This window comes from Enhydra lutris, unplaced genomic scaffold (assembly GCF_002288905.1).
Source record: "Enhydra lutris kenyoni isolate GAN:26980312 unplaced genomic scaffold, ASM228890v2 scaffoldscaffold7, whole genome shotgun sequence".
Classification (NCBI taxonomy): Eukaryota; Metazoa; Chordata; class Mammalia; order Carnivora; family Mustelidae; genus Enhydra; species Enhydra lutris.
This window is the reverse complement of record NW_019154091.1, coordinates 21,270,353-21,287,974: the sequence shown is the minus strand read 5'-3', so window position 1 is coordinate 21,287,974 and position 17,622 is coordinate 21,270,353. Positions and strand designations below refer to the sequence as shown.

Below are 17,622 nucleotides of genomic sequence, written 5' to 3'. Positions count from 1 at the left end.
AGATTCACTCACGATGAGCTGTCAGTCTCTTTGCCTTTGTCACCCATGGTAATTAAGGTCAATGGCAGGGTTCCTTCTCATGGATCCTATCATTCTGAGACAAGCCTTGGATGCAGTCTCCTTTCCAGAATGCTGGAAAGGAGCAGGCTACATGCTATGATTCGGTAGAAGTCTATGGTTCAATATGACACACTTTGCAACTTCATTAAATGTGGTCATACCCCCTGGCTAACTTAGAGAGGTGTTGTTCTGACATCACGACTGCCAAGACTCCTTCCTTCCATTTCCCATAGCTGAGGCTCGGCAACTAACATCTAGGTTTGGAGGGGATGAACCTCCCAGTAACCACACAGAGCTTATGATTTGTTATATGACTGCCATTTCTATCAGCATCTTCTTTCTTTGAAATGTAATCAAGAACAAGACCCGATCAAAATCCACTGTGGAAAACTCCACAAACTTGGCTTTAACTTGGTCTGCATTTCATTAGGCATACCTACAGAATCATGGTATATTAACAACATCCTAACTCTGCTTTAGGCTGGTGCCAGCAGTCTGTGGACCAACATTTAATAACCTAAAAGAATGCTCTTTCTCAAGCCAGTTAAGCTTAAACTGAATCATCAAGCACAGCTCTTAGGCAATAGAAATTGGCTTCTCTGCTAATGGTTATAACAATAACCAGTAATTGAGTTTGGTGAATTCCTCAAAGCCAAAACGATGCCAGAACTCGCTGTAGCACAGAATTTGAAGACAAATGCTGTATTCCTTTGAGATAAACCACATGGTTCTCAGCCAACAGAAGAAGGATGATTACTTCCATTTTTAGCACTTGCAAATTAAGACTCTGTAGCAACAGGAAATACAGACAGACCCATCTGGGAGCTTGAGGAAAAAGGCTTTTTGATAATAATATATGGCAATAATGGTGCATTTCTCTTTTTTTTTTTTTTTTGTGGAAAGATAGTCTTCTTTTTGCCAATGCTATCTATATTCATTAATACTCTCTTTTACCTTCAATACTATTAAGCAAGGTAGATTGGACAGGTGCTCTTATATCAGTTTTGAAGATGTAAGAACACCAAGAAATCCAATGACTTGTCAATATCAACCAATGAGTAGGCTCCAACTGCCTCTGGACTTAGAATGGTCAACAGGGGACTTTTACTGTCTTTTGAAGATAGAGAGCAGAGCAAAGGAAATGACTTAGCCTGAAATGAGAGTTTAAATATATATATAGGCAAAATTGTAAGATAGGAAGGGACCCTTACCTGTCTTAAAGGAAAGTTATTTACATTAACATAAATATAACATTAATATAAATAGTCATTAGTAAGAATTAATGGCAGATACTTAGTGGTAGATACTTTCACATACTTTCTCTTAGTTAATCACATCTGCCCTGCAAGAAAGGTATTGTAATTTCTGCATTATACATGATGAAACAGAGTTTCAAAGAGTAAATGATCAGGCACCTGGTGGCTCAGTTGGTTAAGCATCTGCCTTCAGCTCAGGTCATGATCCCAGGCTCCTGGAATCGAGTCCCGCATTGGGCTCCCTGCTCAGTGAGGAATCTGCTTCTGTCTCTACTCCTCCCCACTGCTTGTGCTCGCTCTCTCTCTCAAATAAATAAGTAAAATCTTTAAAAAATATATATGATCTTATTATGGCTAGAATATCCTTACACTCCTCAGAACCTATAAGAACTCGAATTTTAATGTCTTAATTGAGATGTTGAAAATATCAATTGGCAGTGAAAGTGTTCTCATTTCCATTAAAAGTAGCATAGAAAGACAGAAAATGGCTTTGAAGTTGTTAGCAGGTGCCCGATCTTAGTCAAGTGGTATAAGAGTATAGAAAGAAAATGTAAATAAGAGACCAAAAAACACCATACTTAAATAGTGAAAAAGTATCACGTGTTTCATTTCATAATGAATAGCCATAGAAGGTATCAGAAATCCTTAGCCTATCACCAGATTTCAGAATAGATGGACATCAAGATTCCTCTTGCACTTAAAAGGAAATAAAACCTCTTTGGTTGCACCTATAAGAATCTGCCCCATTCCCAACCAGCCCTTGAGCTCATGGTATCTGACTCTCCATGATGCAGTCGCTCTGCTCATATTGGCCAGTCCCACGTGGCAAGTTACAGACTTCCTTACCTGGGTGCCCTCACACAAACTCTCTGCTCTGAGGACAACGGACTCTTCCTTGCCCTCTGTCTCAGACAGACTATCCCTAATGGTTATTAAAAGTACCTTCTCATACTCTTTTACACAGCACCTTATTTTCTTCTCCTTTTCCCTTTCTGGCACCTGTCACAGGGCTTAATTATGAGGTAGTTTTATATCCAGAAGAATAATTTTTTGTGTTCTTTGTGTGTTAGTTCTCCCCATTCCCCATCCCCTTGGCTTCCTTCAAACCACACCCAGGTGACAAAAAAAGGACTCAAAAATAGCCGAAAACCTTTGGCTGTTCCGCAGAAAGAAATGGCAGCATTGTCTTTCATCATTCAAAGATGAGATAGAATTGGGGCTGGGGGAATGGCAGAGGAGGCCGAGGGGCTTCATCGACTGTATAGACAAAAAGTGAAAGGAGAAAAGTTCCCAAAATGGGAGGGGAGGATCAGGAGGAAGGTGGACAAGATTCAGCACATGCTTGCCTAAGAGTGGAAAACCAATTTGCCCCCAGCCTGTGAGGCTGTCCTATTCCATGGTCTTGGACGCCCGTAAGCCCTATGGATTTAGCACACTGCAGAAGGCTGTAAAAGTCTGGTCTTATTCCCTGGAGCTTACAAAAGTGACCTTACATGGAAAAAGGGGCTTTGCTGATGTGATTGGATTAAGAATCGAGATGAGATTATCCTGCGCAATCCAGGTGGGCCCTAAATGCAACCACAAGTGTCTTTATAAGAGGGAAGTGGAGGAAGGTTTGACCCAGAAGAGAGAAAGGTAATGTTACCGTGGAGGCAGAGATTTGAGCGAGGTAGCCACAGGTCAAGGAATGTCTGCTGCCACTAGAGCTAGAGGAAAGAGAACAGGATTGTCCTCTAGAGACTCAGGAAAGGGCAGAGCCCTGCTCACCCCTTGGTTTTGGGTCATTCAACTGATGTCAGACTTCTGGCCTCTTGAACTCTGAGAGAACTATTTTCTATTGTTTAAGCCATCAAGTTTGTGATAATTTGTTGGAGCAGCCATAGGACTGCTCCTGTATCAACTATCTGGAGTGAAAATCTCATTATTCTGGCCAGTGTAGAACTGATCAGGGTGATTTCCTTCAGGTTGGGAGAAGTGACAGATATATCACCAGTACCATACAGATTTATGTGTATATTCTCATTATCACTATCAACATCACTTTCCTACTCTCTACCAGGCAGAAAGTTCCATGAGACTTACAACCCTTTTTATTTTGTTCACCATCTGTACCCAGGGCTTAGCTCAGCAGCTGTCATATAATAATTGCTCTACAAATAATTGTTGAATGAATGAAAAAAATTGCTAAAATAGCAGCACAAAACAAGGAAAACACAAACAACAAATGGTAAAAATAACTCTGAGAAAGACTGCACTAGCAACTACACTGAACCGTCAAAAACCCATTGTCAGCAGGCTAAGCAGAGATTTAGGTCAGTCTGACCCCATGTGTAGGAGTGCTTTTGAGCATCTAGAGATCTGTCCTTTATTACTGCCTAAATGTGAGTGTGTCCTGGCACTGAGCCATTTTCAGTCAGTTTTACCAGAACAATCTCAGTGGATGCTCAAAGCTCAAGTAGAGCTGTTCATGTCTGAGAACCAATACTCACAGGGCCCAGGGCAGCAGGCTGAAACCACTGGGTAGGAAGGCAGCAGCTGTAGCCTGTGAGCTCTTGTCACCTGTTCTGTTGGGGTGGCCAACCTCACAAGCCACCTCAGGACGAAGGGGACCAGACCACCCCCTGCTCAGCACTGCCACGTACTGGAGGATATGGTGCCTGGTGCCTTGTGTGTGTCTCTCCCAAGGTGACTGGGATAATAAAACAACACAGTTGTATTTCTCGTGGCTCCTTCACAGTTGTGAGTGGAGTGTCTCGTGAAGACATCCAGAGAACAAAACTTTTCAGTACTTAAATGAAGTTCCAGCTTGCACTCCTATTTAATTATAACTGAAACAATCTGCCACTCAGTTGCCAAGAAAGGTGAAGAATCTGGAAAGGACTCCTAGGCAGAAAGAAGTGAGGAGAATAGCCTTCCTCGAGGCCCCGTGGTCTAGAATGGAGCTGGGGACTCTCACAGCAGGCCTCTAGGGAAAGTGAAGATGGAGGCTCTGCCTCTCTGCCTTCCCCCGCTGAGGTCTATGCCTGCTCCCCACTAACGGGCAAGCGACATGGACAGTGGTTGTGGGTCAGTCCGGGCTGTAACTGGTGGTTCCGGCCACGCTGTGGCCTCTGAGATTTCTGCGTCTGGCACGGAGTGGAGTGAGGGGTTAGCCAGATGCGGAACGGCTCAAATACATTCAAACCAAGCTCTTCAGGCCCCTTTCGTATTCTGAGCCACCTGAATTCAAGTAAACACGTCCTTTTCCAAAACATTACTATTTTTAGGACTGGTTCTTAACTTTTGAAAGGTCAAAGCCCCTCATGAGAGTCTGAGAAAAAGGACAGACCCTTTTCCCACCAATAATGCACTTATGTAAACCCATAAAGGTTAAGATACCTTGATTTTTTCCTACAGATAGATAAAAATAGGAATTTATTAATGGCTGAGGTGTATATTTACCTTTATGAATGAATAAGGCCAGACTACCTGAATTAGAATTTCCAACTCTATCATTCAGTAGCTGTATGACCTTGGGGAAGTTTCTTGATTGCTCTCTTCCTCAGTTTCCCCATTTGTAAAATGAGAGTACTAATAATAGCACCTACCACAAAAGATCATTATGTGGAAATAACAAATTCATTATGTAGGGTGCTTACAATGGTGTCTGGTGTCCCAACGATTCGATATGGAGCCTTGTCTACACACAGGGACGGTTCAAGGCTGAAGGTAAGGCAATGAACAAAAATGTGCTATCGTGAGTGCTGTGAAGTGTGTAAGCCTGACGATTCACAAGCCTGTACCCCTGGGGCCAATAATACATTATATGTTAATAAAAATAATCAATAAAAAAATTACTGCTGTCATAGGGCACACATTCTGATGTGGAGCTTAAATTTTCGTAGAAATCTTAATACATTTCATAGTAACTTTAAAAAATTATTTTATTTGTGTTTTCTCTTTGTTCAGGTAACAGGTAAGTAAGATTTTCACACAGACTTCCCTTCTGGGATACTGTAGCTCCTCAGAGCTCAAATCTAAGGAATTCTAATTTTTGTTTCACCCTCATTCCACACCTGACAGCATTTCTGCATAAGTAATTTAGACTGTGAGTACTCACCCTTAACTTGGCATAGGTATTTGTAAAATGGGAAAAAAGCCAAATTCCAGGAAAACAATTTATTCTGTTCCATCCCTAAACTTTTGCTCATTCATCTGTTATGCTTAAAAATCAATTAGTACTGTGCATACACTGTATCAACAGCTTTATTTAGGATTAACTACAGAGCTGGGCAAATTTAACTGCAATTTTCCCACCAATGATGCTCTAAACACACGCATGAATTTCAGAGGCTAATGAAGGCCTCTTCCCACTAGGACATATTTTTAAAGTTCTAGTGCTTTTATCTTTCTGTCTTCTTCCGTCTGCTTCCCACCTGCCCTCTCTCCCATCAGTACCAGTAGGATATCATATTTCAAGTTGATTCTTTTGAAATTTCTCTGTTTAAAAAGGATTACTAGAAAATAATTATAGAGTCATAGAAAGTTGAAAAGAAATAGAGAGGGAATCCCCACGTACCCTTTACTCAGCTTCTCCCAATATTAACATCTTGTAAAAGTATTGTTTAATGTTAAAAATAGAAAATTGATGTTGGCACAATCCATGGAACTTACTCAGATTTCACTGGGATTGACTTTTTAAAGAACTAATAGTTAACATTTGGTAAGCATCAATTATGATCACAATGAAGACCGGAATTCAGTTCCTGTATGTGTATTTCAGTGTGGGTTTCTGTGTATCCATTTCTCTCTCTCTCTCTCTCTCTCTCTGTGTGTGTGTGTATGTGTGTGTGTGTTTGTGCAGTGGGACGGGGAACAAACTCTGGCCTAGCTACCCATTTCATGCTCGACTGTTCTGAGGAACAATTGGGAGAATATCGTGTAAATACCATTCGTAAATTGTAAAGTTCTAAATAAACAGAAAGTATCATATTGTAGTAGCTTCCTAATCGTTCTGTTCAGGAAAAATCTCGCATTAGTAATGTGCACAGAGAGTAGTTGGAACCTACTTACCTGTATAAAAAGGGGTGTGTGGGGGTGTGTATAGTGGTCTCAGGGAAATTCCATCTAAGGACACAGAATCACAGTTACAGAGTTAGAAGGGAACTTGGGGCCAACTATTCCAGCTCTCTACAAATACTCTAAAATACTCCTTCAGGGTGGTTCTTCTGTTCTCTGATTAAAACTTCAAATGATGGGCACATACTGTTTCAGGATTCAGTCTTTCCCTGTTTATAGAGCTCTATGTGTTGAAAAGCTCTTTAGTATAATAAGCTTGAAATACCTTCCTTATGCCTTCTACCCAAGGGCCTTGGTTCTGCCATCAGGCACCTCACACAAGGCAGGATGAGTGAAGACAGCCATCATTCCTGTAAATATTATCTTCTCCATCCTAAACAACTCCCTTCCTTCTTTAACATGTTCATTGGATAGAAGACTGCTCATGTCTGGATGGACTTAACTGTTCTCCACAGGGATGGAACCAGGACTGGAGCACAATGGGGTGTGAGCTGAACAGCACATTCCAGAGCTGGACCAGTTTCCTCCCATGTCTGTACACTATATTTGTATTAATGCCCTGAGACTCACATTAACATGTTTTTGTGTTTTTTTTTTTTCCAACTTCCCTCATATTCCTCTTGAAATCAACTGAAATCCCCAAACTTTTTTTTTTCCTCTCTGGTTTTGATGTTTAGTCATTCCTCCCTGATTTTGCACAGAGGTAGCTAGTTTTGTGGGCACAGGAGCAAGACCTCATGTAGATTCTCATTAAATTAGGCCTATTCTTCCATTCTACTGAGATTTTTACTTTTACTATCTGGGCTTTATCACTAAATTTATTTATTGTCTTTGCCGCCTCCACAATGGCTGCACCCTTTAAAAAAAAAAAAAAAAAGGCTTACACGCTTTAGTCCTTTCTCAAAATTGCTGATGACATACTTGGGCAGAGAAGGGTGAAAAGAAGATCAATACAAAGCTATAAACTCTAACAGTAACATTTTGACCCTCTGTTAATGCTAGATTTTAATCGAGCATTCAGCTCTGTTTTTACTGAGGGTTGACATAAGAAGTAGTCCTACACAAAAGGCCTCTGTATTTTCTAGAAAATCGTATTAGGTGATTCAATGTCCCATTTGTAAGAATCCCATGGGAAATTTCTCCGAAGCTCAGGTTTAGAGAAAAAAAAAAAAATTCCCTCCAATGATAGCTGAGCTGGTACGAGTTTCCTTCTGTTTTGTCTTCCAAGACACTAAGAGAGAAACTGAAAATCACCTGCCCAATTGCTGTATCTTCTCTTTATATCTACTTATTTATTTTTCCCTCTTTCCATCATCCCACTTTATTACCTAACGTGCCATGTTAATAGTTCTATATATCCATTTTTTTTTATCAGACATTGTGACATATCCTTTCTAAAAGGAGGCAGGGAATAAAAACAAACATACATAATCAAGACATACTTTCAAATATCTTTTCAGATGTTTAAAGACCCATGGAATAATTTCTTCACTTTTTAAGTAGGACTTTAGGAAATGTTCCCCAGAGTACTTGTACTAAAGTAGTTTAGGTTTGCTTCAGCCCTTCAGATCACTTTATTCTAATTTTTTTTTTCTCAGTTTATAATGACATGTTCTCAAAATCTTCCATAGTAATTTCCTCAAATGGTACTTTAAGGTGTTAAGAGAAATAATTTGATCATTTGCCAATCTTTCCTCTTTTTTAGCTCTTCCATTATGGGGTTATTATTATTTTTTCTAATTAAGTACTTCTATCTGACTGAAGTTTATACTGAAAAGACTTCTGGATTAGGTGTTAGAAGCCCAGGGTTCTTGCCTGGGATTAATTACTATTTGCATGGCTTGGAGAAACTCAAGAAGTTTCTCATCTACAGAATGAAAACTACCTCTTGATGAACATCTAGTCAATATTAGGCACTCTTAAAATGTATATAACTTACTTTTAAAAAACTTTAAAATATGTAGCTTATAACATATAGTTTAAATATATGGATGTGCAATACTTGAAACCCCAATTTGAGAAGCTTAAACCAGTCCAAGAGCTTAGCCACGTAAAAGCATTAATTATACTATTTCACTGAAAAAATGATGCTTTGCTTATTAGCAAAAGTATATCAGAAATGGATTCAAAATTGGTGAAACTAGTGACTCATTAACTACCATGATAAATGGAACTTCACTGGTAAGATTAAGAGTTTTAAATATACGTGGAATATTAAAGACTTTTGGAGACACTCACCATCTTTGCACAAACAGGGTACAAAAATCTTGAGGAGGCTCATTGCCCATACATAGGATTAGTGGCCTAAGTCTGATCACTAAAGCTTCTGATTTCTAACTGCCAGTTTAATAGGATTTCTCATTGTCTGAGATGAATGTAAGGGTAGCAAAATCCTAGCCCTGGAATGTTGTTTCATCTGCTTCAAGTGAACCTTTTCTCCCAGGTAATGATTGAAACATCTGAATGGACAGAGAACTGGAATTTGATCAACTTCTGAAAGAGACTGAATGAGCGCCTTTTTGCTAACATGTTTGCTGAAATAGGCCTACCTGTAGGGGCGCCTGGGTAGCTCAGTCGGTTAAGTGACTGCCTTCCGCACTGGTCATGATCTCAGGGTCCTGAGATCAGTCCTGAGTCAGTCTCCCTGCTCAGTAGGGAGTCTGTTCTCTCTCTCCCTCTGTTCCTCCCTCCTGCTCGTTATCTCTCTCTCTTTCAAATAAATAAATAAAATCTTCAAAAAAATTAAATAAAATACGCCTGCCTGTGTAGTAGAACTTGCCTTAAGACATACTTTTAGCAAGGCTAGCATTAACTATCATGGGGCTACCGCTAACCCTCTTCAACCTTCTTCAGTAAACACCCTTACTTATCAAAGGGTGTTTCACCAAATTATGACAGGACAGTTCTTAAAAGACAGTCTGCCTCATTTTAATCTTCATCAGGGCCCTTCCTTACAACTCTCCTTATTGTGGCTAGGGAATTCAAGTGTAGGGGATGTTAGCTTATAATCATATGAATTTTGAGTGATAAAGACTGATGCATCGGATTCCACTCTCCAACACCCACTGCAGCCTCCCAGATAAAGTCACATGGTCATTGCAAGGAATAGACGAGAGATTATGAAATGCCTACAGCTGTTTCCTTGCAAATACATGGGTTAAACAAAGGCTCTTTAGCTCCCTTGACAGATAGTTAAATGTCAACCAACCACCCATTAAATCGATTTCATTGACATTTATCGTTGCTATATATAATCACAATTTCTATTAATGTATTTTTGGTTCTTTTCTGTACTTTTCATTTTTTAAAAAATCTATATTTTCTTTTGATCTTCCCTATATTTTCTGATAAACTATAGTAAATTCATACACTGAGGTACAGATTACTTTGTGACATACTTGAATGACCTAGGTCTACTAGAAAGTTGGACTCTGAAATGATCAGTAGAACTATGCTTTGAAAAAGTCATAGTTACCTAAAGGTCAACAAGAAAGCTCATCTCAAAGCATTGTTACATAGAAAAAAGTAAATGAAATGGTAATTTTAGAACTGGAATGCTGAAGGGACATAGAATTTTCATGGATTGATGATTTTGATGGCCATCGGAGGTCAGCAGAGTTGAATGAGTAGTCTGGGGTTCTGTAAAACTACTAGTTAGGCCAAAAAAATAAAAAAAGAAAGAAACAAACAAAATACAAGATATAAATACACAAGAATTTACCCTCTCGTTACCAATATCACATTCCAGATGTATTTTATTTTAGATGTTGTGTTCTAAGCAGAGATCAACATGGCCACAAATAACCCAGATCTAGCTGATTAATTAAAATCTTAAGTTCTCAGGAAAAGCTGTTAGGAGAGTAATACACAGGTGAACACTGATCTTTTCCTATTTAAACTTCTGAAATTTATGCTTTTCAATTATTTTTGATGTAAGTAGAAGTTAGGAGGAGAAAATGATTCAGATAAAGCTATTTCTTAAGCAAGTCCTTATTACATGCGGAGGTAATGGCATCCAAAGAATGCAAGGGTATGAAAAAAAAATGCTCATACTGCTACTTTAAAATGTTATATATTTTAATCTGCCTTAACTTCATGCCAAAATGAAAATATACAGGATGAATATATAACATAATCAAGCTTTTTTGGGGAAGAGGCTAATATGTTTTTATTAGAGCTGTACATTAAGGAATTAGCTGTGCGTTATCTTTTTCCATTAAAATTATCCTTCCTCTTTAATTAAAATAAAAAATACAGGGTGAGGAGTTTTATCTTTATTTCTTAAATGCATATATTTTTCTATAGTAATTTGAATAAAAAGTACCTTGGGATTATTATGTTCTTCTAAACATTAAATCCATTCCAGTATCGTATCGGGTAAATTTCTACTACTTGGGATGACTCCTTGGGATGGTTTTCTAACTAGTTCATACTAATCATACCCAAACCAACGAAACGAAACCTGAAAACTACACAAAATGACTGCTTTTGTGGGTTTACCGTCCATCAACACTGAGGAAGCCCTTTGGACGCAAAATTCTGATTTCTTCTAGGTTTTCAACATTGACTTCAGTAACAGCAGGGGGGAGAAATGTGCTCAGGGGAGAAAACCTCTGGTTATTTTAGGAACATACCACTCCGTTCACTGATAGCAGCTGGTCTCCCCTTTTGAGGCCTCCGTGTCTTTCGGCCACCCCTCCAGGAATGATGCGAGAGATATAAATGGGGGAATTTTGCTCCTTTCCTCCCATCACGTTAAAACCAAGGCCTTCATCAGTCTTTGGCAGTTCGACTACCCGAGGGTGGGAGTGGCCTTCACTAGCTGCAAAAGCTGCAACTGTTGCCTGAAAGAAAAGATGGTCATTTGGTAATAAAACGAGGGAAATAAGGCTCTTTGTACGCTTTGCAGTGGGTAGGGTCAGGCACCTCCTCTTATTTTTATAGCATTCTCCTGTGGAAAAAAAGAACACGGTGGGGAGGGAGCTTGCTTCACTTAAATGTCATCTATGAGTCCTTTCTTTGGCAAAGCCCTAACTGGCTATTTCCGGCTTTCTAGAATTTATCCATTCTGATACAAATGTCCCCTTTTCACCAAACTCTTTCCCAGGTACCTGAGGCAGCTGAAATTCCTCCTTTTCTCGCACTCCAAAATAGGTTTGGTCCATAGACTACCTCCGCACTGTACGCATGCTCTAAGGATTCCGTGTACCTGTTGACCGTGAGCACCGGAAGGGCAGAGATTACGTAATCCGCTTCTTTGTGTGACACAGTCTTGCCTAGTGCTTGCACATAAATACTCATGAATATTTACTCAATGTACTTAGAAGCACTTATACATATAAACTCTGGCGGATACGTATAATCTCACTCTGGCCTGACCACTGGCTTTGCAAATTGAGTTTTGGGGTTGTTTTTGTTTTTGTTTTTGGGGTTTCTTTCTTTCTTTCTTTCTTTTTTGATTGAGGATACTTAGAGGAAAATAAAAGCTAACACAATAGATTCAAACAGATTATTAGTATTTCACATCAATGTTTGGCATTATTATGAGAAGGCTTCTTATCTGTTAAGGATGTTTTCCCCCACATTTTACATTTAATATTTCACCTCCTGTGGGGTTGTGGGCAAAAATGAGCAGCCTATGGTTTTATATCAACACGTCCAAAATTTCATTTAATATGGACATAGTTTTAAGACTCATCTATTAATTTTTAAAAATAAGTCGAAAACCCAACTTACCATTAGTTCCCACCCCTCATGGAAAGAAAAGAACAGCCCTGAAGTAGTTTCCACCAAGAAAAGATTCTCTGCCTGCTTCCTATTTTCCACTTGCATTCATCTGCCTTAACCACAGTTGATTAGAGGCCTACCATAAAGTGATTTACTCCACACTCTGAAAATACTGATTGCCAACTACTGTCCATTCTTTTCCACACACAGCATTGTCACATCAATTGAGCATTATGCTACTGTCTGCATTTAGTGAAATTTAGTGAATGATATGGAAATAATGGCTTGTTTTTAGCTACATGCATTTGCTCATGCAAACCTCGTCGTCATGCATAGATTTTAATGGCTGACATGGATGCAATGCAGACAGCCCAGAAACAACCAGAAAATATTGTGCTATTGCAACAGTATGCTACTATCCTGCTGTTCTACATGAATAAGAAATGAGAATGGTAAAACACTACATAATTCACTTTCCCCTTAATTAAACCACGTAGGGATCATTTTTCAGTGTGTTCCACTTCAGTACAAGCAAAGCAGGATATAATGATAATAACACTCTCTTTTGTCTGGGTTCAAAACAAAATAAAACAAAACAACTTACAAATCTACAGTGTTCAGTTACAGAATGACAACTAAAAAAATCAGGAGAGAAACCAAACGGGGTGATATAACACAAAAGAATTCAATGGAAAATGCTGATTATTTTCACCAGTCTTGTTTCTCATACATTATTAGAAAGAGAAGAGCTTTTAAAAAGCAAGTTGTTGTGCGTCTATTATAACACCTCTGTGTTTGTAAAATAAGAACTACATCAGTGATCTTAGTTTAAAACTGTTGTTTCCTAATGGTCTATTTTCCAGATAATTTCATGATCTCATTGCTGTAAGATTTCTGTTAGGGTAAGAGTTCCCATTAGATTTCTCTGCAGTCTCTGGATTTGAGTTTTCAAGGAACAAATGTGGTCAGTACCACAAAAGGTGATGGGCTTTCCCTTTAGGTCAAGGTCACATTCTTTCAGCAAGCTACCCACCACTCCCGCTGAAGATAAGGAAGAATCCTAGGTCAGTGGGTCTCAGGGGAGTTCCCTTCAAGTCTGCCTCAAGTTAAATCTTTCGACTTTTGCAAATAAATCTTCATGCACTGAATAAGGAACAAGTTCTTTTGGATCAGAGACATGTGTCAGAAAACCACATATGATCTCATACAATGAACCAGTAGATTTGCTTGTGCCAAATGGACGTTTAGTGAGTTTAATGAAATCATTCTCCTTTCTTAAGCTACAGAAGCAGCAGAAACGTTCAATTTTCCATTAGGATTTTTACCTGGGAAGTAGTACTGGTTCTAGACTCTGGGCTGCCACTGATGTCTAAATTCTCTTACAGTGTACACACGAGAACACCTGAAACACACACGCGCACAATCAATTACTAGATCACTGGGGTCAAGTATACTTTCAAAGTTACTCAAGCCTTACCTTTGCTGTGGCCCTGGCACGGAATTCAGGACAGCCATTAACAGTGATCGTTTCATGCATGTATTGATACACCTAAAATGTTCACATAAAAAAAAAAAAAAGAATGGGTAAGAACATTACGAATATCAATTCTTTCATTGCAATAGGATGACAAATTTTCATTGTAAAACACAAGTTCTATGTCACAATGCAAAATAGCTCTGGGTCAGTTATCCTGGTGATTGGGACCAAAAGTCCTTTCTTCCTTCCTTTTTTCTTTCTTTCTTTCTTTCTTTCTTTTTTTTTTGGTGAGGGAGGGTTGCAACAGAGAAGACGAACATTTTTATTATTGGCTATCTGCGTTCATCAAATATAAAAACTTTTATATTTGGTTTTATAAAAACTACTTTGTCAGTAAGAATTTTTACCATTTAAAGTGCTGTCTCTCAAATATGTAATAAAATTATATATATATATATATATATATATATATATATATATATATATAGAAATTCTGTAATAATCTTTGTTTTTTTTTTTTTTTTTAAGATTTCGTTTATTTATTTGACAGAGAGAGAGAGATAGAGACAGTGAGAGAGGGAACACAAACAGGGGGAGTGGGAAAGGGAGAAGCAGGCTTCCCCTAAGCAGGGAGCCTGACATGGGACTCGATCCCAGGACCCTGGATCATGACCTGAGACAAAGGCAGATGCTTAACGCCTGACCCACCCTGGCACCCCTAGTAAAGTAACATTTTAAAAATATTTAAAGTGTTTTTTAAAATTTTTTAAAATTTATTTTTAAAGTAATACTTTAAAAATAATTTTCAGGGCGCTGCAGTGGCTCAGTCAGTTGAGCATGGGACTCTTGTTTTCTGCTCAGGTCATGATCTCAGGGTAGTGAGACAGAGATAGAGCTCAGCACAGAGTCTGCTTGTCCCTTTCCCTTTGCTTTTCCCCACCCCCCACTCCCGCTCCCACACTCTCTCTCTCTAAAATAAATAAATCAAATCTTAAATAGTTTCATAAATTAATATTCCACAAAGCTGGGCTAACAATATCTTTTCCTTGCATGTTGGAAGGTATGTTACCATTCATGACATATATTCATAACCCATAAATATAGAAGATAAATGGTATTCGGGGGCAGGGACAAGTAAAGAGAGAGATTCTTAGGACTAGATGCAGAGAGGAACATATCAGCTATGGGCTCATATTAACATTTAAATGAAATAAAAAGAACAGAAGTAAAATCTGGACTTAGAATGATATTGTACTAAGCACATAGTTTTTGCCGACTAATGGACCAAAGTTTGAGCCTTGCAGTCTAACTGGGGAACTACGAGGTCCTGGTTGAACCACTTTACCAGTTTGACTTTCTTTTTGCCCATCTGAGAAATGGGTAAAGAATATTTATTTAGTATAGTTTTTTCTTGAAATAATACTTTCAAGAAATAATACTCTGGCACCGAAAGACCACTTCTTAAATAGCAGGTATTATTATTAATTACAATTTTATGCACAACTATGAAAATTGTTAGAATGTAGTAGAAAAAAAATGTTTTCCTTCTAAATTGTCAGGGATAGGGTTATAAAACCTGTATATCAGTGCTAAAATACAGTGCTTCATCATAAATAAGCTTAAATATAGAGAAAGACCCTTAAAACATAGTTTGAAGACGACATTTAGGAAAAGAAACCAGTAAGGTTAAATATGTTAGACTCTCTGCCCATTTTAAAGATTTAAATAATAAAGTTGTAAAAAATCAATTATATGATGTGTAGAGGTAAAAGTCCATTTGGAATTTTGCTGGGGTACTTTTTTGAGAGTGACCCATTAGCTACTTCAGTAAAAGATGAAGTAGAAAATTATTTTCCACACTTAAGTAAAAAGTTATTAAAGTGAACTCAGAATGTGATTCACGCATCCATTCAACAATCGTTCTCTGAGTGTCTCAGATGGATCTCTTCCCAACATTTCTTAGCTGGCTCGTCATTTCTCAAAATACATTTGGTTGAGTCTCCATTAATGCTGACGCGTCTTTCCCAAGGGGCATGTTTAGAAGGAAAAAGACCAGGTGGCCTGGACTAGAAAGGTAGGGGCACCATTCAGAATCTACCACTTGGCCCTATACTTCACTAAGAAGTAGTGAGAAGTCTGAATGGGAAGGGAATAGTTTTCCAGGAAAGCATTTGTGCAGCCTGAGACTTGTTAATGCAAATTCTCCGGGTTACCAACTGCTTAACATGTTTCCATGTTATTTCCTTGAAAGTGCATCGCTTTGTTTTGGAGAAATCTCTCTTCCACAAATTAATTCTACTTATTTGATCTTACAGACCATTTAAGAGCAAAATTCTCCTTACTCTGCTTTTCTTGTTAATAATCTCTCTTAAATCTGATCCCTTCATTCTACCTTTTTTCTAAAAGATTTTTATTTATTTGGAAGAGAGAGAGAGAGAGCACGAAAGAGAGCGAACACAAGTGGGATGAGAGGCAGAGTGAGAAGCAGTCTCCCCACTGAGCAGAGAGCCCTATGTGGGGCTTAATCTTGAAACTCCAGGATCAAGACCTGAACCAAAGGCAGATGCTTAACCAACTGAGCCACCCAGGTGCCCCTCCTTCGTTCTATCATAACTCATTATCTCTTGCTCAAAGCTCTGATTAGTGTCTTCATTGGGTCTCCCACCACCAAATACTATTTAGTTACCTGACCATGTCACTATTGTGCTTTTAGCTGTCTTCAACTCTTAAAGGATTGCAAAGTCAGATGCCTCCAGGAGTTAAACCAATGACAATAACGCAGAACCCACCCTTTTCTCATAATTTCATTTCCCTACTTGTTCTCCTCCACCCTCACTGTTCCCCAAACATATCATACCTTTCCAGCTGCCTACATCTTTGCCTATACGGTTTGCTCTGTTTGGAATGCCCTTTCACCTGCCAGCCCCTTGTTTATACCTATTTAATGCTATGCTAAAAGACCCAATTATCATTTTCTCCATTTCTTGTTCCTGGCTTCATCCAAGCAGAGAAATCTCTCCCTCCTTAGTTTTAAACCATTTGAATTTGTTTGGAGTCATTTTTGTGATCTTTTCCAGGGAAAGTTCTATCTTTGCTTGCATCCAACGATGTTTATGAGGACAATCATTAGCAAATAATGAGAAGGTTGTCATCAACGGATGAAAGCAGAAAGCAATTTTGTGAGTTTCTAAAATGAAGTCAATAAAAATTGAAGAATAATTATCTTTAATATTCCAATTTGAATTGTGAATTAAAAAGTGGAGTATGCAAGAGGCAGCTTTATGGGTGGATAATCCACAGGTCCTGCAGATGCCACATATTCATTGTACGTTCCGGGTCGCTACTTGATTTCACTGGGGTTCAATTTTCTCATTTGCAACATAAACCTTAGAGTTGTAACTAACTTCTAGGTCTGTTAAGAGGATTAAATGAGGTCAGAGCAGTTTGCAGCACGTAATAAGTTTATTTAAAAAATGAGCTATTATGATGATGATGATAATCAATATTCAATGTTTCCCAACTTATTTGACACTGGGATCTTTTGGGAAGCATCTCCTGGGATTGGTAGTCCATGAACACATTTTACAGAGAATCGATGGGAGACTGTAGTTCTCAGCTGGGGTTGTTTTTGCATAGTAGGTGACATTATTTGGCAATGTCTGGAGACATTTTGGGTTGTCACCAATGTGGAGGGGGATGGCGTTATTGGCATCTATTATTAGAAGACCAAAATGCTGCTAAATAGCCCACCAGGCTCAGACTAGCTCTCCAGAACAAAGAACCGTCTGCCAAAATGTCAATAGTCTTGAGATAGAAAAACCCGGAACTAAGAAATCATGCTCTATCATTTCTTCTTATACATAATCAATAGTCGGCCATAAAAAGATACTTGTGTAGCACTGGGTAAAGGATCTTGTAAACGATTAAAAAAAAAAAAGGGTCTTGTTCAACAAATATCTTTTGGAGTAAATAGTCATGATTCTGGTGAGCATTTGATGAAGACTTGTTCAAGGCCAAGTGTAATACTAAGCATTTTATATCTGT

The 17,622-nt window shown here is 38.6% G+C and overlaps 1 protein-coding gene across 1 annotated transcript in view; it reads right to left on the bottom strand.

Annotated features, from left to right (window-relative positions):
• Nucleotides 1-17,622, bottom strand: part of LOC111142279 (lin-7 homolog A, crumbs cell polarity complex component) — a 118,373-nt gene that overhangs the window by 23,822 nt on the left and 76,929 nt on the right. The window contains exons 3-4 of the mRNA XM_022495332.1: nt 13,579-13,650; nt 11,009-11,218 (exon numbers count right to left, since the gene is read on the bottom strand). Of these exons, the coding sequence (XP_022351040.1) occupies nt 11,009-11,218; nt 13,579-13,650 (282 nt within the window). The remainder of the gene's footprint in view (nt 1-11,008; nt 11,219-13,578; nt 13,651-17,622) is intronic.